This window comes from Ictalurus furcatus, chromosome 23 (genome assembly GCF_023375685.1).
Source record: "Ictalurus furcatus strain D&B chromosome 23, Billie_1.0, whole genome shotgun sequence".
Classification (NCBI taxonomy): domain Eukaryota; kingdom Metazoa; phylum Chordata; class Actinopteri; order Siluriformes; family Ictaluridae; genus Ictalurus; species Ictalurus furcatus.
Genome location: NC_071277.1, coordinates 9,719,298 through 9,740,484, shown reverse-complemented (window position 1 = coordinate 9,740,484; position 21,187 = coordinate 9,719,298). Strand labels below are relative to the sequence as shown.

The 21,187-nt window shown below is 40.3% G+C and overlaps 3 protein-coding genes across 6 annotated transcripts; 1 reads left to right on the top strand and 2 right to left on the bottom strand.

The window, feature by feature from the left end:
- Nucleotides 1-536: 536 nt before the first annotated feature.
- Nucleotides 537-7,342, top strand: lrrc31 (leucine rich repeat containing 31). Of its 3 annotated transcripts, none has more exons than XM_053611974.1 (11): nucleotides 537-740; nucleotides 988-1,010; nucleotides 1,653-1,868; nucleotides 2,013-2,156; nucleotides 2,246-2,413; nucleotides 3,271-3,441; nucleotides 3,560-3,727; nucleotides 4,400-4,567; nucleotides 4,879-5,043; nucleotides 5,505-5,672; nucleotides 6,782-7,342. In XM_053611974.1, exons 2-11 carry the CDS (start codon nucleotides 1,001-1,003, stop codon nucleotides 7,123-7,125), a joined length of 1,722 nt encoding a protein of 573 aa, XP_053467949.1. In that variant the 5' UTR covers nucleotides 537-740; nucleotides 988-1,000; the 3' UTR covers nucleotides 7,126-7,342. The 3 variants fall into 3 exon arrangements, with proteins under 3 accessions (XP_053467949.1, XP_053467946.1, XP_053467948.1); XM_053611971.1 differs by having other exon boundaries at nucleotides 1,650-1,868; XM_053611973.1 differs by having other exon boundaries at nucleotides 537-1,010.
- Nucleotides 7,328-12,612, bottom strand: lrrc34 (leucine rich repeat containing 34). Of its 2 annotated transcripts, XM_053611975.1 has the most exons (10): nucleotides 12,235-12,598; nucleotides 12,028-12,140; nucleotides 11,104-11,168; nucleotides 10,941-11,024; nucleotides 10,369-10,497; nucleotides 9,945-10,040; nucleotides 9,304-9,458; nucleotides 8,515-8,670; nucleotides 8,302-8,428; nucleotides 7,328-7,596 (listed from the first exon to the last, which is right to left on the bottom strand). In XM_053611975.1, the coding sequence occupies exons 1-10, from the start codon at nucleotides 12,396-12,398 to the stop codon at nucleotides 7,387-7,389; spliced, it is 1,299 nt and encodes a 432-aa protein (XP_053467950.1). In that variant the 5' UTR covers nucleotides 12,399-12,598; the 3' UTR covers nucleotides 7,328-7,386. The 2 variants fall into 2 exon arrangements, with proteins under 2 accessions (XP_053467950.1, XP_053467951.1); XM_053611976.1 differs by lacking the exon at nucleotides 9,945-10,040 and having other exon boundaries at nucleotides 12,235-12,612.
- A 1,348-nt stretch (nucleotides 12,613-13,960) lies between these two features.
- Nucleotides 13,961-21,167, bottom strand: mynn (myoneurin). The gene is made up of 8 exons (XM_053611597.1): nucleotides 20,856-21,167; nucleotides 19,411-19,706; nucleotides 17,324-18,669; nucleotides 17,065-17,224; nucleotides 15,943-16,121; nucleotides 15,763-15,846; nucleotides 15,587-15,673; nucleotides 13,961-15,496 (listed from the first exon to the last, which is right to left on the bottom strand). The coding sequence occupies exons 2-8, from the start codon at nucleotides 19,680-19,682 to the stop codon at nucleotides 14,754-14,756; spliced, it is 2,871 nt and encodes a 956-aa protein (XP_053467572.1). The 5' UTR covers nucleotides 19,683-19,706; nucleotides 20,856-21,167; the 3' UTR covers nucleotides 13,961-14,753.
- Nucleotides 21,168-21,187: the final 20 nt, after the last annotated feature.

Genomic DNA, 21,187 nt, shown 5'->3' with positions numbered 1-21,187 from the left:
ATACACATTAAAACCTAATTAAATGTGTTTATTCATTGACTTATTTTGTTTTTAAATAAATGAGTATTTACTGCATTTATTCTTCGCTATTTATTTCTTTGTTTGTTTACTGGTTTGTTTTCATACATGATCATGTGCAAAAGTAAAGGCACATGTGAAGACTTTCTGTATGAAATGAAATAATGAATGCAGTTTTTTAAAAAGAGCAGCGAAGCGTAAACAAATCTTATTTTTATTTTTTCACCGAATATTCGTTTAGAGACAAGGACATGAACACACACACACGCACACACACACAAATAAAAGTTTGTGATTTTATTTATTTGTATGTATTAAAGCAGATTAATTTAATAGTATAATGTGTATAATATTCACACTGTTATATTTTTTAAAATCGTATTTTTTTAGCATCAATCTAAAATTGCTCCTGAATAATAAATTTATAGATTTATTAATATCATAAGCTTCAGTATCTTCAGTATTTAATTATACACTGGGATTTACAAATGATTCTTTATTTTTTTGTTCTGCTGTTTTGATGTATAAAGATGTAAAGATTGTAGAATAATATCTGAGGAAAGCTTTATTGCTGGAATTATTTCACCTGGGCGCGTGATGCCGGTGTTGTGGTCCCGTGATCAAGTCGATCCCTCACTTCCGGGATCGCAGGTGAACTTCACAGCGCGGATCTGTTCTGAATTTCTTCTAACGGCGTCAGATTACAGCTGCAAGAGTTAAAAGTAGATAAATACAAAATAAATAAAATTTCATTTGTAATATAGCGCACAGGTTCACGCGCGAGTGTTAATGACGCGCCCTAACCGGATATCCGGTTCACATCAACTTCAGAGATTAGATTAGTAAATGATAAGTGTTCATGTTTGACTTTTTTGTGATAAAGGTTTTATTGTCTCTGGAACAGAATCTTATTTGAGAATCTTATTTTTGTTTTTAAGAGACTCTTTCTTTCTTTTTTCACCCTTTCAGCGCGCGGGTGTCCATGGACTCAGGTAAAGTTAAACTTTTACACATTTGAATGGTTTTTATAGGCAGGTGCACTTACTTTTTCGCAAGAAACTAAATGAATCCTCCGTTCAGTCTGATGTCTACTGGAAAAAAACAAACAAAGTTTACTGTAAAATAAGAAAAGAAAAGCATTTACTGTAATAAACAAAACATTTGCTGTGAGGGCAAAAAATAAAAAGATTTGGGTAACAATTTGCACAGAAAAAGAAAATGAGTAAAACTTTGGAAATTGTTAGAAATTTCTTTCCCAACAAACAGAAGAAAAGTTTGTCCCTCAGGTGTGTGGTGTTGGTTTATAAACAGTGTTTGGTGGAACTCTTTGCTAAACCCAGAACCCTAAACTATGAAAGAACCCTTGAAGAAGCAGTAAAGAAGTCAGGAGCCTGAAAAACTGCACACGTGATCAGTGAACGAAACTGACACGTTTATACAAATCCTTCACGTGAGCTGGATATAATAATTCCATGTTTATAAGAGTGGAGACGTATACACAAGTTAATTACAGTATATGTGATAAACACGTGCGTGTAAACGTCAGCGCATCATCACACTAACATGTCAGTGTCACAGTATCAACACGTAAACGACGCACGTTCTTACGTGCAGCTCCGTGTTTCTCTCAGCAGTGCAGCAGAAAGGCCGCGAGGCGTCTCAGAAAAGATCTCCACTGGATCTGATCATGAACCAGTTCCGGAGGAAAACCTCCTTCACTGAGAAAAAGAACACGTCGGTGGGACGTCTGTTCCGGCCGTCTGAGAGCAAGGACAAAAAGAGTGCCGGGATTCCTGAGGCGAAAGAGACGGAGAGCGGTGAGGAGAAAGACGGCATGAAACTCGGAGCAGGTAAGAACTTCGTATTTTATATTTAGAGCTAATGCTTAAAGGAAAAATCCACCAGATGAACATGTGATCTTCAACAGCACGGTCTATTTAATAATGAAACTGAGTTTTTTTTAGTTGAAACTTCTTTAAACACACGTTCCTCAGAGAGCAGCGACGACTCCGAGATCTCCTCTGTGGTGGGATGGGGTCGCGTCAAGCAGTTCGTCCAGAAGCTTGGGAAAACTCCAGACAGCCAGAGTCTGAGTCTGAGCCACTGCGACCTCACAGCCACGGATGCCGTGGAGCTCGGTGAGAGATCAGACTCTGATCTGAGCCACACTGTCATCGTTTTGTGTTTCTTCCTCATGTCGTTACTCCATGATTTGATCTTCCATCAGGAACCATGCTGCCATTCCTAAACCAGCTGGAGGTGATGGATCTCTCCTGGAACGATCTGCTCGGAGGTTCTCTGAACGCTCTGAGTGTCCACATGCAGCACGTCGGCAAGCTGAAGGTTCTGAAACTGAGCGGCTGCAGACTCACAACTCAAGATCTCGGCGCTCTGGGTGAGAGAGAAGCTCTGAGCACGTTGTTTGGTCTCCGGGTCTCAGTTCCGGTTTATGAAGGAATTTATCGGTAAATCATTCTGAGGAGCGTTTACACAAGAACTTCAAGAAGTGTTCAGGAATACTGTTCGTATCCAACGTTCTGCTCCTGAATTTGTGTAGAATTTAAAACGTAAGGAGACGTTCATGTGAAGCTCGATACGGTTTACACTGTAAAGTGTTAATCCCTTCTTTACTTCATTTACACACCAGTTCAGTGAATATTTTGTGAAACTCATTTGCTTCATATTAACGACCTGAAAGAAAGTGATTCCAAAACAAATCTTTAGCTTAACACATGTATGATTATCTGTTAAATTAGGATGAAAGTAATGGCGCCTTTTGAAAGGACGAAGAGTTAGCACATGTACGTGTTAGCCGACATGCTGCAATGGCTGATCTGCCCTTAGGAGGCGCTCTTTCACGTTTTTGTCACCATTTTGTAATTTTTTGTGGGCGTGGCTAAATGTAAATAAGCAGCGCAATGAATGTGCTTGGTAATTCACAGCTGATTGGCATTGATCAACCTACGCATATGAGTATAAAGAAAATCAGAAAAACCTGTAAATCTGGAGGGAATTTTTAGTTGGAGTTTTACACACAACTTTAATAAAAAACCTGATAAATGAGGCTCATTATTAGCACCTCCTCCTGGTTAAAAGTCACATTGAATACCTGCCTACTGTTTCAGAAAGATTGATCGACATGGCAGATGACCAACGTATACCTTTTCACATCCAGAAGATTCTCACTCACAGGATACGGATGTGTGACTTATGAACATTTACATGGCGCATTTATTCGAAATGTTTTTTCAGGAGAGACTCTGGATTGTGTTCCCTTGTTGGAGACGTTGGATTTGTCCTGGAACGCTGGGATTGGAGGAGGAAATCTTCATTTTCTAACCGACCATCTCCACTCCACCGGCACTCTGAGGGAACTTCATCTTCTCGACTGCCAGCTCTCAGAGACGGACAGTGTGGCACTGGGTGAGAACCAACCTGGTCTTACTGAGGAGAACCGTCAACATGGCGCTGAAACTATAGCCGCACGATCTTTACACACGTGTTTCATGTTTCTGGTTCTTAAATGATTGATTTTTTTCAGCGGAGGCGCTTTTACTGTTGCCGTGTCTGGAGGTTTTGGATTTGTCCAATAACAAGCTGCAGGTGAGAGCGTTGGAGAACATCGGCTCCTCTCTGTGCTCCGCTCCACAGTTGAAGACTCTGAAGATGAGTAGGTGTGGACTGAATCAGGAGAGTCTCGCTATCCTGGGTATGACTGTGTTTCTTATTAAATAATTTAACCAGGTAATATTTACAGCCTTATACGACGATCATGGACCCCCAAGCACTACTTTTCACTGCCTAAAAAAGTATTCACCACGTAAACTAGACAGTCAGTCAAGACATTCAGTTCATTAACGTGATAGAGTGTAGATTACTTCAAGAAATGGTAAAACAGAAAATGGCAGCCATTTTCTGAATAAATATCTCAAGTTTGATGACGATAAAAGCTTTTTTCCGTCCTCCGGGTGGTAAATGTTTTGTTGTAGACTGAGAACGCTTTCCCACTGATCAGTCCCTTTACCAGTTTGAGTCTGAATCAGAGTGAAGTCGATATTTAGGTTCTGATACATTTGGTTCGGTTTAAAACAGCAGGTAAGTAAACAAACCAAAAAACTAAGAACTCTCTGACTGACAGTAAATTGCTCTGCTTGTGGAGCAAGGAGTGCTTGGACCCCAGCGTTTGCTGCTGATGGTTGTATTTGTTTTTCATTCTTCTGTCGTTTTTTTTTTTAACTCAAATTTTAACCAAATTATATCTGAAATTCTATTTATTTTACATTTCCTTTATAATCAGTGTTAGTTTTGTGTTTTAATTTTAGTGAAACCTCGTCAGATTGACAGCGTGTTGTAATTGATCAGCTCTGTTCATCACCAATAGGAGAGAAAATGAAGTTCCTGGTGGGACTGGAGCGTCTGGATTTGTCGTGTAATAAAGAGTGTGGAGGTGGTTTCGCTGCGATGGCGTCCGGTTTGTTTTTCCTCACACACTTGAAATGTTTGGATCTGCACATGTGCTGTCTCACTAAGGAGGATGCTCAGACACTGGGTGAGTGTCGAGAATAAACATGTGCAGTAATAAACACTGCGTGTGTTCCAGTAAAATACTGAGTGATGAAGCAGTTATTTTCCCGTAATGACATAATGACTATTTATCTGTTTATAGTGCTGACACTGGAGACTCCTTCCATGAACGTTAAATAAACGTCTCCTTACGAGCGCGTTAATGTAAACCTGCGCTACTGTCAGAGCTGCTATTATAGAAAATTAATCAACACCTGATGACCAATCAGGATCCAGAACTCAGAAGCGCTGTGGGGAAAAAAACTCAATATTAATGAGTATTTTGTTGTTTTTCAGTCCAGGTTATTCCTGACCTGAATGAACTCTCTGAACTTGATCTGTCTTGTAACAAAAGTATTGGCACCGTGCTCGGGTCTCTTTTCCCCGTTCTTACCTGTTCCAAGATGAAGACGCTTCACCTGAGTAGCTGCAGTCTGAGTCCTGAGGCCTGTCACGCTTTAGGTAGGAGAATCGTCCAGCTCCAGATGTTTATTACACTAAACAACATTCTCATTGTTGTGAGATTATATTTAAAACGTACACATTTTAAACCTTAAACTGGCTGTAAAGTAAAAACTGCTGGCCAGAAATACAACAAAAACCAAACACACTAAAAACATACACCAACTGACAATGTCTTGACTTTTATCATTTATGGAAACCGAATTTAAAAAAAAGCATAAACAGTTTAAAGTGTGAAAATAAAAGTAAAAAGTTGGAATATCACTTTAGAAACTGATAAATGTTCCACTCTGTGAAAATGCAAACCTTTTTATTTTTACTCTGTGTATAATCATATAAGTGTTAGTGATGCTTGGATTATTGTATAGATTCAAAATATACAAGCTCTGTGACTGTGTGTCTGTGACTGTGTGTCTGTGACTGTGTGTCTGTGACTGTGTGTCTGTGACTGTGTGTGTTAGCCACCATCATGCCGTCCCTCTCACAGCTGCAGAGTCTCAGTGTGTCGTGGAATAAAAGTGTTGGTGAGAACCTGCAGCAGTTTGTGGAGTGTCTTCAGCGCGAGTGTAAACTGGAGGAACTGAAGCTGAGCAGCTGCAACCTGAACAGCAACGACCTGCTGCACTTACGTACGTGCGTTACGCTGCGTTTCACACTGGTGTTCACACATAGCGTTAATCTCACTCAAAATGGCTGTCTTGTGCATCCTGCATGTGACTCTACACATCCATTTATTTCTGTCCTTTATTACACTTTATTAATAATGACTAAACTGCATTAAAACTAAACTAAACTAAACTAAATTAAATTTCCTGGTTGCTGAAGTGGAACCTGTGAAGGTGTCTGTAGTGTAGCTTTAATACTTTACTCTAAGAGCTCATTAAAAATAAAAACAGATCGTTAACGTCCAATCACATACCTTAAATAACGAGTAAAGTGTTAATGTTACACCTGAAGCTGATATTAGTGTTCTATTCCTCTTACATCACAGCAGTTCTCAGTTGAAGAGCGACACGTCATACTTTTTATCCGTTTAGAGTTATATTTTAAATGCTGTGGACTGTTCTGTGAAAAGAGTGAGTTCCTGTTCTTGCTTATGTTATAGCAGCTATAAACAATCGTTCCCTCCCCAGCCCTCTCTCTATTCTCTCTCTTTATTCTCTCTCTTCAGGTTAATAAGACAAAAAAAAAACGCAGCGTAACTTTTGTTAACAAGAAACCGCAAAGAAGTGTAAACTCCTCTGTCCTGAAGATGTCGGAAAACTTAATTACTGCTTCACCTCTGACACTGGAGACTCCTTCCATAAATGTTACATAAACACATTTCTCCTTACACATGACAGCACCGTATCAACGTTTACATGCAGTTTTTAATCCGTTTCTGTGGCACTTTTGATATAAAAAACTAAATATGCAAAAAAAAAGGTACTCTTGAGGGTTCCACCTCAGTAACAGAAAAGGTCCTATTTAGTACCATTATTGCTGAGAGTGTACAGTTAGAGTTTGACTTTTTAAAACTGTTTAAGAGCACCTAGAAGCTTAGAGAACTGTGTGTGTGTCTGTCAGAATAGTAGCATGAAATCCTTACAACTTTTACATGTTGCCATGGAAACCCATAGATGTTTCAGCTCTGACCTGCCCTCTAGTGAACAGCTTTTGACCCTGCACTTGTATAAAAGGTATGCGGTTTGTCCTGCACATGTTCAGTGTTTGTTGCTCTGCACGTGTGTTGTTACAGAATTGGCGTGTAAACGTGGCGCGTTGTCGAATCTGAAGCTTTTAGATGTTTCCTATAACAGCCGTGTCGGAGACGCCGGTTGGGTCTCGTTCTTCAGAGAAGCAGGAGGGCTGAAGCAGCTGCAGGAGCTGGACATCAGCCTGCGTCCTGACGCCTGTCTGTCTGCGTCTGCGTGGGTATCAGCCACGATGGAGGCTCTTCCTCAGCTGCCGTTACTCCGGCGTGTGTCTATGCAGCGCTGGATTCTCAGCTCGGAGGAGAGACAGAACCTGGAGAAGATCCTGAAGAAGAGGAACGTCCTGCTGGAGTGGGATGAAGTGGACGTGCAGAACGTCGCAGATTAACCGGTTTACCCTGACGCGCCCTCACGCTCGAGTCCGACGCAACATGGACTGGTTTCCTATCGGATGATTATGGCTTAGTGATGTGAAATCTACACTACAGTAAATGAATGTATTTGTATTAAAACATTATTGTTTCTATAGTAACAGCTGGATCACAGGGATTTGTATAGTTCATACACTATGTAATCGGAGTCTATTAAAATATGATTTAACCCCAGACTAACACACGGGGTGTGTTTATTTACGGGTTGTTGAGCTCAGTTAGGCTGAAGTGTGAGCTGGTGTGATGTTTAGAGTCAGAGCAGCGTTACTGGCAGCACCTCCGTCCTCGCTGTAGGACGGGGTCCAGTAATAATGCCGGCGTAACCCGTTGGACACCTCAGCCAGGTGGACACGCCCGTCTGCCGTGTACGGAGTCACGTCTGTGTGCTGCTCAGACAGACGGCTCGAGGAGATGAGCTGTGAGAAAGCCTGAGTGTCCAAGGACAAGAATAAACAGACACGGCATTTATTATTAACACAAAAATATAGTACATAAATAAATATTCATGAAATATATATATTCCAGTGCAAACGCATGACACTAAGGTACTTTTTATCCACATGACCCAAAGCGTGTGTGTGTGTGTTAGTTATTCTATAGATTTAAGTATTTGAGTGAAATCTGTTTACAAATTCTTGCACATTTTTCCTCAGTACTTCCTGTGTAAAACTGATTTGTGGGCGGGGCTCTGTCATGTCTGTATGTCAGTCTCAAGGGTTTTGTACCAATCGTATCTTGTATTCAAATTACTGATGATGGATGATGACGTGGTACTGAAAAACATGGTTTCGCGTGTGCTACCTCGGCTAAAGTTAGGTGGTTGTCATGGTGCAGACGGTGGTTGTCATGGTGATGCTGAAATATATTTGAACAGACTAAATAAATCAGTGACAAAACAAGGATGTAAATCGCGACGGTGTGTCCGAATTAGCGTATTTATGCATATTCATGACCTGTAATGTTTAAAGGTGGCCATTTTTAGTTTTTAAAATATATATATATTTTTAATATAGACTTTTAATCGTCATGGTATGATTCAACTTTATTAGTTAATGTCAGAAAGGATTACATGACAGGATATTTGTGATTGAGTGTGAGTCAGAGAGCTCAGAGAGCAGCGGTAATGAACTCACCTCACACACCGGCTCCTCCAGTCTGTTCCCCCAGATGTAAATGTGTGTGAGGTGAGGATTAGCATTGATGGCCTCTCTGAGGGACAGCAGGCCGGTGGTGGACACGTTGTTGCTCTGGATGGAGAGTCTGATGGAGGAAGACGAAGTGAATATAAAGATGCAATAATTACAAACGTAATTCTGTAAGACCTGGAGACAGGAAGTGACACCGACGCTCTGAGTTTGGTGTGTTTCAACGAGATGGCATCACTCAGGTACACCGCGCCGTCGTCCTCGATCCGATTGAAGGACAGGTCCAGAATCTGCATCGTGTCGTTGTTTCTCAGGAGTCTGGCCAGGCATCTCGCACCGTCCCTCGTTATTCTGTTACTGTAGAAGTAAAAATGTTCAATAATAATAATAATTATAATAAATTATTATTATAATTAGTATTATTCAACATTTTTACTATAATAATAAAAAAAATAAGAACATGAAGCTCCTGAATAATCACAGGTCTGTTCTGAACTGTGCAGCTCATGTTATAGACACGCCCCCAAATTGGAGCTTGACTCCGCCTCCAACTTTACGAACCGCACCATTGCTGAGCATAATGCTGTGCAAAATTTTTACAATTTGCTTGCAAAAGTGGAACGACACCAAAATAAATAAAGCTAGTAAATCACTGAAGGTTGGTTTAGCACCTTTCCTCCTGGACAGGTAATGCTAATGAGATGAATTATTAATTATTAATATTATAAACCGGTAAATACAGGTAATTTTCTAACATATCAGTATGTTTAAGTCTTTTAAACTTTATTCGTAACAGAATGAGTAGAACGAGAAAGATGGAAAGATCGTGAGCTTGCTAAGGCTGTAAATTCTGGGAGGCGGGGCTTTGCGTACATGGGTATGGCTGGGAGGCGGGGTCAAGGCGTAAAAAAAAATCTTTCCAATGTTCTTGTGGTTCACCTTGTAAAGCACAAATACCCTGTGTGTGTGTGTACATGTACATGTACGTACCAGCGCAGGTCCAGGTAACGCAGGCTGTGGTTGGATATTAACGCCTCACACAGTCTCTGAACTCCACAGTCTGTCATGCTGTGTTTGCCCATGTGAAGCTCCTTCAGACTGCGATTGACCTCCAGCATGTGAGCCGTGTGGACTGTAGTCTCGTTCTGTCACATTCACCACAAATACACAGAAACATCAGTGGCTGTGTTCACACTGCACACCCAAGCGCTCATAGCTGGGCTGAGGTTTCTCTGAGGCCTTTCACTTTAAACGTAGTCTATATGCGACCGTCACAATGCGCCCCCTGATGGTGGCTGTAACGTGTTTACACTTTACATACAACATTACCCCAGGTCTGGTCTCAATTCACAGCAACTAACTTTGCAAAGAGGTTATAACTACTAATATCTGATACTAAAACATGCAGGAATATATCAACTTTTTACACTTTAATTCATTTTAATCTGTAGCCTTGACAAAGTGCTCAAATGTATTAAAATCTGTAATGCCAGCAATTCACTTTTGAGTTATAATCATATCAAATCATAGATAATAAAGTCTGAAGTCATCAAATTTGTGACCTGGTGTCCAAGTCATGTGACTCAAATGCACACCCAGGTGACTTTTAGCCTGCAATGTGAACGTGCTACCTGCAGACTGAAGAGGAGGGGACGACTGACGTCGATGGAGACGAGGCTTCTGTTGCTCGAAAGAACAATCGCAAATGTAATCAAACTCTGTGTGTCCTGTAGCGTTAAAAAAATTAACAAAAAATGCATTTAATAAGCAAAAAGATCAAACATGTCAAGTGTAACAGTATTCTGGGCCGCATTACAGGATAATTAGAGCAATTTTCACCAAAGCCTTCCTTATTTTTAGTTTAAATTATTATCCTAATCTTAACACCTCAGGTCTACTCACAGCTCAGTCATGACACTGATTCTACAGTAGTACTTAAAATGTTAAATATGTACAAAATATATGAATATACATTATTATATCTGATGTCTCTCATATTTATGACTGCATGAACATTTTATTCCAGGCATTGCGGCTTGTGTTTCTCCTCATTACCAGGTCACAGTCCGACACATCCAGCTCTTCTAACGCGGTGTTGATTTGCAACATGCTGGCGAAGTGCATGGCGCCTTTATTCCCAATCTTATTTCCCGTCATTCTCAGTTTCTTCAGGGTTGTGTTGTGCTGTAATGAACAAATCAGTCAATTAATCAATTGATGAAATCAATCAACCTCTATAAAGCACCAAAACTGAAGGTCAAGGTCATATATCAACACACAACAATATACTGACATCTGTTGAGTTCTGGATTCCGATTGGTCAGAAGGTGTTGATTAGTTTTCTATAACAAAGGCTCTAACAGTAGCGCAGGTTTATATTAATGTCTTTGCTCTAATACATTATCGTTTCTATAGCAACACCTCGTTCACAGAGACATAAATAAATACAAAAGTGTTAACTTTTGGAATATAACTGCTGTGTTATATAGGAAAATAATAAACTCGTAACAGTGGTGGTAACAGTAATGTCACTTCATCGCACCTTCTCATCATTCACCAGGAATAATACGAACATGTTTACAAACAATAACAGCACCTTTAACCTTCATGAACTAGAAAATACTTACATGCAAACTTTTTGCAATTCGCTCTGCACCACCGGCTTCAATGCTGTTACACATCAGATCGAGCTCCTGCAGAGCCACGTTCTCCTGTAAGAGTTCAGATCAATAGAGCTCTAAGTAGTTTCAGTGGAGTTTTATCAATATTTTATTCAGATATGTAAAATACCTGGATGAGATCCGCAAGATGGACTGCTCCTTCATCCGAGATCTTGTTGTATCTGAGATCTAAAGCTGAACAGGAGGATAAATCAGTCACATGTACGAAAATAGCTATACTACTACTACTACTACTACTACTACTACTACTAATAATAATAATAATAATTAGGACTGGGTATTGCGACCAAATTGGCAATTCGATTTCGATTCGATTCAATACTGATTAGTTATCAATATTTAATTTAAAATGTTAGTTTTGCAGACATAGAATCCATATTTTAATATAACTGCTGGTAACAGAAACCCTCCTATTTAGCTATATTACTGAAATACACATTTACTTTAACAATAGGGCACACGATTATGTTTAATTACTTTGAGTAACAAGAAATCATAAATATGTGCATACAATGCACACAAGTTAAGCACATTACTGTAAAAATAAATAAAAATAAAAACATTGTAAATGTGCAACAGTGAAATTCATTAACAACTTGAAACATGCTTAAGAAATAAAACCGTTTTCAAAATTCAAAACATGAAAGATGGCGACATCTTCAGGACGAGAGGTGAACTACAGATAATATTCATCTCCTCTCTTGTAAAACTCACTAAGATTCTATTCGGGGATTTCACAAATCGATATCGTTTCGTTAAATTGAAGATCGAATAAAACCGGAGGATCAATATTATTTAGCCAGCCCTACAACAACAACTACTACTACTCATAGTAATAATAATAATAATAACAATAATAATAATAACAATAATAGTCTTTATTTATAGAGCATGTGGAAAATTAAATAAGTACAAATTAAATTTCATATAAAAATAGAATAAAAAAAAGAAATAATAAAATTCAATTGAATGGTAAATGGGGGGGATGGGGGGGTGGTAATTCTACAATGATTCTCCAGTGCTGAATTCTCACCTTTCACATGTAAATTATTCCGGAGTGTTTTAGACAAGGCTTTAACGTCTTCATCTGTTAATCGGAACACTTGTTTCAGTCGGTTGTTGCCCCTCAGTTTGAGAGAAACATCTCTGAGGGAAAAAGAGACTGTTTATAGCTGTTAGCTACTTATATATTGATATAATCCATTATAATGAGAAAAATAAACGCGTGTGATGAAGAAACCTGTCGCATTTTTTCGTCTCTTTCAGCTCTTGAGAAATGTAAGTATTCGGAGACAGCTGAAGATCAGAGCATATTGAAGAATAAAGATTATTTAGACTCTCCATGCTAACGATGCTACGGAAGTGACTGAGGGAAAACACACAACTCTGGTTGTGTGTTCCCATAGCAACAGCGCTGCCCCTCGCGAGCTCCTCGAACGACGCGCTAGTCCACTCCTAAGGTAATTTCCTTCCCTCACAATCGAAACTTTTCCACTTCAGGCCGTTCAGTCGACATCAACTGTTCGAGGTTGCACACAAAGCACAAACAAACAAACAAACAAACAAACTCGAAATTCGGGCATCTGCCCCCCCCAAGCAGAGTGTAGGAGCATAAAGAGGTTATGAAGCCTGAAGAGAGAGGTTCGACTTAGTTTTTAAAAAGGGGTTTCCTATATTATGCAAAACTAAGTTGAACCTCTCTCTTCAGGCTTCATAACCTCTTTATGGTCCTACACTCTCCCTGGGATGGGGGGTTGGGGGGGATTTCAAGCAACTTGGATTCTGTACCTCTCCACTCTTCCTCCAGACTCTGGGACCTTGATTTCCAAATTAAATGCAACATTTACTTTCATCTTCCCCATGATTTGAATGTTCTCCCCGTGCTGCGGGGGTTTCCTCCGGGTTCTCCAGCGTCCTCCCCCAGTCCAAAGACATACATGGTATTGGCATGTCCAAAGTGTATGAATGGGTGTGTGAATGTGTGTGTGATTGTGCCCTGTGATGGATTGGCACCCGGTCCAGTGTGTACCCCACCTTTTGCCCCGTGCTCCCTAGGATAAGCTCTGGGTTCCCCGTGACACGGTAGGATAAGCGGTATAGAAAATGGATGGATGGATGGATCTTCCCCATGATTATGTGTACTGAACCAGACTGAGAGATTAAAGCCTCAGGAAACCTTCAGAAGCGTTTTGAGTTAATTCGCTGATTAGAGTCTTCTCAGGTTGATATTTCTGTATTATAAATTATTTATTCTGATATTTTGAGATACTGGATTGTTGATTTCCGTGAGCTGTAATCATCAAGATTAAAAAAAATGCTTGAAATATTTCACTTTATGTGTAATGAATCTAGAATATATGAAAGTTCCACTTTTTGAATCATATTAAGGAAAGAATTTTTACTTTTCCACGATAATCAAATTTTTTGAGATGCACCTTTTGGAGCCTGTCTTATTAAGAAGGTGTGTACTAAATTTGTTCCTCCAGTATCACTATTAAGCAACATTAAGCGTTTTCTTTATAACAGTTTTCCATGGAGGAGAAAAAGCTTAATGTAAAAATATTGTTGTTCCACTTGGATTACGGTGCCATTGTCTTAGCAGTAAACAGTGTTCATGACAAAAGAAATGCGAGAGGAAAATGGGTTTGCCTGCTTGTTGTTGTAGTACATTAATCCACATTAAGGGTTTTAGAATATCTCCAGAACTGTCGCATTTCCCCGTCTCTTTCAAAATAATTGGTAATTACGGTGCAATTTTTGTTGCATGGATTTTTTTCCTCGTTCTTCTCAATTTTTTAACTGATTTCACCTTTTAGCAGAAAAAGTAATATACTGCTACAAACCCTGATACATTACAAAAATTACAAACACGTCGCATGAGACGGTTAAAGGTCACTCTGGATAATTTTAACTAATGTAAGAAAATCTTTAAATTGAACAACCCTGGTTTGTAATTATCATAGCACACAACAGAATATTTATTGATTGTTTAGAGGTTCATTAGCATATTGTAACTTTAATAAAGGCCAATACTGTGATATGTAGGGTGATATACTGACCCAACTCAAAAACAGATCAATATTTATGAACAAAATTTTGATTTGATCTAGAGGAGTTAGAATTTTCTTTAGCTGTAATAAGGAAGAAATCGTTCATAATAAAAAATAAACGTCAGATATTATTAACAAATCTATCTATCTATCTAATTTAATATGCTGAGAATGTAGGTTTTGTTTTTAAGGGTCAATGTTATTTTTAAAAATCAACAAAATTACATAATGAAAAACAACACCAAGCCAGACAACTGATTGGTGACATTTGTCATGTTTTTCTCCCAAAACAAAAAACAAACAAACAAAAAAATAGTATAATTCTATTTAGTAGCAATAAATCACACAATATCATGATAAGAGCAAAATATTAGCTTAAGCATTTCCCCCTTTTTTGTGGTTATCAGTTGCTTTTACATATAAAGCAACTGTTTAATCCATACAATTATAAAATCACACTCAGCAGAAGAACAGCGTTGTGGACATGGTCATCAGGAGATCTTTCTTTTTTTTAATCTTTTTTTTTTTCCTTTCAATACTGAAAAGCATAAATAAAAAACCTACATAAAAATGGCCTCCTGGTTCAGCAGTCTCTGAAACTCACTGAAGATTGTCTCCATCTTACAAAGACAAGAACTACTCTAAAACTACTCTGTACTGAGACAGATACGCCGTGGAACCACCAGATGTTCTCCAGACGTCTGCTGTCTTAGTCGATAGTCTGCACAATGACGATCTGAGCGTGCTCAATGTCTGAGGAACCGGGAATTTCATACTGCTCCACAACATAACTCACTTGCTCCCCGGAATCTCCGTGCTGGATGAGCACTGGGGTTTCTGAGGATTCGTCATGTTGGATGATCATTGGTGATCCTGTAGCTTCTGAATGCTGGAAGATCATGGGGGTCTCTGAGGAATCTGCATGTTGGAAAATCATCTGCGATCCTGAGATCATTTGTGCTCCTGAGGAGTCGGCGTGCTGGATGATCATTGGCGTTCCTGAACCTTCCGAATGCTGGATGATCATCGGAGTTCCTCCTGCTTCCGAATGCTGGAAGATCATCGGAGTTCCTCCTGCTTCTGAATGCTGGAAGATCATCGGTGTTCCTCCAGCTTCCGAGTGCTGGATGATCATCGGAGCCTCGGAGGACTCGGCGTGTTGGATGATCACAGGGGATCCGGAGATCATTTGGGTTCCCGACGCTTCCGAATGCTGAATGATCATCGGTGCTCCTGTAGCTTCAGAATGTTCAATGAACATCTGGTTTTCTGGCTGATGGATGACCATGGAGGCCTCAGAAGTGAGAGGGGATTCATCTGGGAAGCTTGGCTCTGGGGATTCTGATAGAACAGAGCGCACTCGGGCTATCAGACCTTGGTGGTCAATCGGGATGTTAATCGGACATTCGACGGATTCGGATTTTGTAGGTTCTTCGTCTTGTTCTGGAGTAGCTGAATGGTTAAAAATGGTTAGGAAGAAGTTAGAAGCAAAGTTAAAAACGTTCCCGAACAATGCTGTTGATGTTAAAATTCCATACGTACCGCTGTGTTTCAGAGCTCGGTGCTTCTTTAGGCTATAAACATCAGAGAGGGTATTTCCACATATATTACAGATCACTCTTCTTGAACCTGAGGTAAAGAACAGATCAATTAGCCCACCAAATACTTTCACATCATCATCTTCAGGAAATCTAATTTAATATTTAGCTCCGATTCACCATTATGGATGTCCATGTGCTTCCTGAGCTCCCCAGATGTTAAGCAGGGTTTCCCACAGTCCAGGCAGATGTAAGGCGTCACTCCTGCAATTACAAAAACGTGTAAAATGGCATAGAAACGTGTATATTTGCTCCGGCTGATAAGTTTTTATCTTGTGGTTTGCAGGATTGTTGTCTCACCTGTGTGCTTCCTGGTGTGTGAGATGAGGGAACTGGAGACAGCAAAGGCCATGCCACATGTGTCGCAGACGTAGGGTTTCTCACCCGTGTGCCGGCGCTTGTGGTACATCAGCGTGCTCGCCTGAGTGAAACGCTTCCCACATTCACCACATTCGTACGGCTTTTCCCCGCTGTGTGTCCTGTGTGGAGAGATGAAACTGCATTATACATCGTACCTCATAGAAAGATGAGTAAATAAACTGGAGAAGTGGGTAGTATGTAATTCCTCCTAACGTACAGGTTTTGTCTGTACCGTCACCAAACCTTCCACAGATTGTCTATTTTGACTGCGTGGGCATGACAGGAAGCTGCAATTTCAGCCACGAGAGACACTGGAATCGAGATTTTCTCAATTTTATGTAAATTAGGGTGCACTTAGTTTGCATTTAATGTTTGATGCGAAAAAGGAATCGTATACGACCTCTCGTTAAATGTGTGTAGTACGACGGCGTTTTAGCGCCACATAAAAAAAAAAATTAAGGTTACGAGAATAATAATATTTTAAAATATTTTGAGAATAAAGTCAATATTACACAGCAGTAATTTTGGTTTTATATTTGGACCTTCGCAGATTGGAGATTCACTCTTCTGTTTCTCAAGAAATAAACACAAAAATGAAAAAAATGTGTATTTTCTTGCTCTGAAATGGTTAGAAAAAGTACAACTGAATATATTTTTAATCCACATTTTGTCCTTTTCTGTGTTTATTTATTGAGGAATAGAAGAGCGAATCTCGAATCTGCGAATGTCCCAATATAAAACCAACTTTATTCTCAAAATATTACGACTTTTTTTTTTCTTACAAGGCACTAAAACGTTATTGTACTATAAAGACATTACAATGAAAAAATAAAGTTTTCCGACATCTTCAGGACAGAGATGTTTAAGTTTTGTTGTTCATGAAATAATTAAGAACTGCAGTCATTGCTGAGGTGTAAGAGAAATAAAACACTCGGGAACATGCCGTTAACTTCCAGGCAGTAACGGTAACTCTGCTTTATCTCCGACCTGGTTCAAGTCATCGGAGTGTTTTATTTCTTACTTGCTGTGCCGTGTAGAACCGAGGGACTGAAGTAAACACACCTCATGTGGATTTTAAGATTGCTGGACGTAGCGAAAGCTGCAGGACACACATCACACTTGTGAGGCTTTTCCTCTCCATGATGCATGCGGCAGTGATACACCAACTGGCATTTCTGCGCGAAGGAGGCATCGCAGCGGCTGCACGAGAACGGCTTTTCACCTACGTGCACAGGAAACGCAAACGTTAATAAAGTTTAAAGAAAGAGAAGGAAAAAAAAGAGAAACCTTCAGAGAATTGTCGGCGCAGTGAAGTTATTACCTGTGTGAATCCGCAGGTGTGTCTTGAGCTGGTTTCCCTGCCTGAAGCAGCGTCCACACAGCTGGCACTGATAAGGTTTAAGACCCTTGTGTATACGCATGTGTCTGCGCAGGCTGCTCATTTCAGAGAACAGGTTCCCGCAGACGTTGCAGATGGGCCGCAGCTTGATTTGCGACACCTTGACGTCACCTTCTTCCTCCCACTCTTCACTGCCTTCCTCTTCCACTGCTTCGTCCTGTTCGTTTTCATCGTTGCTGGCTTGGCTCTCTCTCAGCTTTCGGCTCAGCTTCCTCTTCCTGGTGCTCGTCCAGACCTTCTTGGCGTTTTCCGGAGTTTCCTGTTTGCCATCGAGGGGGTCGGAGGAGGACGCTTTTGGCTGGTTATTCTCCTGATCCGGTCCTTCGTCCTGTTCCGTTCCTCCTTCTGTGATGTCGGATTCGGGCATTTCAGGCGGCGGGGGTTTGGAACGTGGCCTGCCTCTCTTACGCACTCCTCCTTCTTTCTGTAACGTCTGTGTGAACATCTCCTCGGGGTTCGGGATTTCGGCGGTCTCAGATGGCAGAGACTTGGTTCGCGGTCGGCCCCTCCCCCTTCCTTGTTTCGCGACTGTAGCCTCTTTAGGATTCTCAACGTCTGACGTCGTTTTGTTTACGACTTCCTCATTGTTTGCGTTTACCTCCTCTGCGTCTCCTTGTGGATTCGCAGACTCGGACGGTTCCGACTGCACCGTCCCGGGCTCTGTTTCTTCATCGTTCACCACTATGGTGTTTTCTTCAGCGCTGGTTGAGTCTACTGCTTCAGAAGACAATGGTCTGGTACGTGGACGCCCTCTTGGTCTTCCGGTTCCTCTCCTCACTACAGTGTTCTCCGGAATCGGGCTCTTATCAATCACCGAAGCGTCCGCTTTGTCAGAATCCAAAGGTCTCGTCCGAGGCCGGCCTCTCGGCCTGCCCCTTCCTCTGCCTCGTCCTCTCTGCGAAAGTGTGCTTTCCTTCCTCGTAACGTCGTCCTCTTCATAAAGCCGAGTCCTGGGCTTTCGGATCCTCTTCTCAGCACCTTGTGGAATTTGTTCTCCAGACGACTGGGAATGGTCAACTGGAGCTGCTTTTACTGGAAAAACTGCCGATTTCTTCTCTTCCTCCTTCCTCAGCATCTCTCTTTCCTCCACTTCCTCAAGTGGCTCCAGTGGTTCATAGTCGTCCGGGCTGAGCGGAGAACGAGGATCTGCGAAGAGTGTGTCCCTCACAGCGACAGGGCTTTCTTTGGCAGAACTCGAGGAACAGAGAGCCAGGATTTCCTGTATCCCAAGGTAAGATGCCGCGTTTTGAAAGTTTGGAAACTCATCCCTGCAGAACACACAAGGAACCTTATATTACCTAACAAAAGATTATAAGAGACCCTAGTGCACACTAAACTTTTTCCCCCTCCCACCAGCTCCAGGTTTGCAGTTTTTTTTTTTTTTTTGGAGAACCTTTCATTCTTGGAGAATGTTTTGATTAATGGTCTCTAGAATCTGTTTTTTTTTCAGTAGTAAATTGTCAGATATGAATGTATTTTTTAATAATAATTTTTTCAACCCAAATGTGTGCTACGTAACTTTTTCACTCACAAAAATAAATAAATAAATATATTTTTACCACCATAATCACTATTCATGTTTTCAAAGTCACAAACTCCAGATCACATAAATCTATAGACTCAATTTTTGTGTTATAGTGTGAGAAAGGGAACATACACACACACACACACACAAAACAACAACTCTGATGTACAAGTGTCATGTGACCTCAAAATCTGACCTCGTTTTCTGTACTTTCATTTCATGCCTGACTGACCGATCTGTATAGTATAAAATCGAAATGTTTTATGTTCACGTTCTCCAAAAATCAATTATCAAATTAAAATATTCAACATTACAGTTTTCCAGAAAATCACTGATAGTTCTGCAACTTAAATCAATTTTCCATGACTAGATACCAGGTATATACATTTCCAGGATGTGCAGGAACCCTTTTGTACAACCGAAAACACTCTCTCGGTTTAATCTCTAAGCCCCAAACTTCACAGACTCGGACTCTTGTCCTCACCCGTCTATGTGTAAGTTTCCCGTGTACATGTAGTCCAGCAGTTTCTCGAACACGGTGCCGTTAACCCACTCGGGGTCCAGTTTAATGGTGGAGTCATCTTTTCCTGCATCGACGCACTGCGTGGAGAAATACTCGCTGAAGGCCGCCAGGACGTTACGGTGAGCTTCGTAGCGAGTCTCGCCGATGATCACGGTGCAGTCACACAGGAAACCTCGCTCCCTCTGCTTCCTCAGCTGCTCTAGGAGGAACTCGCCGTGAGGGACACGGGCCATGACGTGGAACACGACGGATCTTCACTAGAGAAACCAGGAAAATCAAAACAGCCAGTGAATATGAGAGAAGCAATTCATTAGAAACGATTCTCAAAATGTAAAATGTAATTACATACAAACCCCAAACCTTATATTAATGCGAATGTAGATGTTAAGGATTATTTCAGTATCATTTTTGTAAGCTTCTGGGCCACCAGGACTGCGGTTATTATGCAAAATTCAGGTTTTCCTGCTACATTTCCTCTCCAAATTTCAGTAACTATTTGTGAGGTACATCAGCACCAAGTTCATCCTGTTACACATTATTGATGACCTGAAATTCACCTGAAATCCTCAGACAGATTTCTCCTCCTTTGCTGTTCATACAGAACGAATGAATCATAAGAATCATATGAACGAATCATAATGAATCACCTTGTAAATCAGTGTAGAGTTGAAGGCAAAATGTCTTTGCTATGATACGATATAAAGCCAAAACACTGATGTATAGTCTATATCAGATTTAAATTCAACACTGAGATGTTATAACTCTTTAACGTGTTCAATTTATTACCTTAAATATAATATAACCGTATTATAACATTATTTTTCATTAAAATGAACCTCTACAAACGATTCTTACAAGGACTCGGTACTGTGTGTTAAAAACTGCCTAAACGTCACAAAGGTGAACACTTAAACCCAGTTTAATACACAATATTTACAGGATATAATGTCTTTACGTTCACATGAAGTAATAAATAATTAGCTAGCTAACGAACTTTCACAGATCTGACATCAGAGCGACTCTGAATAAAAATAAAAGTTCCCGCCGTTTAAAAGTTGCTAGCTAACGTTAACTTCTTTGCTAACGCGCGAGGATTAGCCACCGACTAGGCCTCAAGTGAGATTCAAATATTTTCCATAAATCTATTTTTAAATTGTGTTCTTTATACAAAACCCTCCCGCTATTTCTATATTATCCTAGGAAAGAGTGATACAAGTTTTGACATTCAAAACAAAGGGCTCTTATTTCGAAAACGGCTCAATCCGGTGCAGTTCGAGCAGCAGCGGCTCGCGGATTTTACATCAAAACACTCAAGGCAGATTAAACCATATAATAAATATATAAAACACTCTAGAAAAAATGTAATTATATTTAAAATATTCTGATATTAAATATTGAGACCTTACATTAATGCAAGCGTAGATTAAAACCATTCGCGATGGTCGGCCATTTTTAGGCTAGTCCAGTAGGCTCGGAGACATGACGTAATATCCGGTTTGTCTCTCCTGACTTTGGTTCTCGATACGTCCTGCAGGTGGCGCCAGAGAGACCGAGGGCGTTTGATACAGCTGCTACAGGATATGCAAAAGTTTTCACGCCCCATATTTTACATATTAGCTGCAAAAAATTATTTAAAGCAAGACATTACAGAAAAAAATATATAAAATTAACAACGCATGTTTTCTTGATTAAACAAAGACCCTCCAACAAACCTCGCCATAAACATTTTTCATTTCCA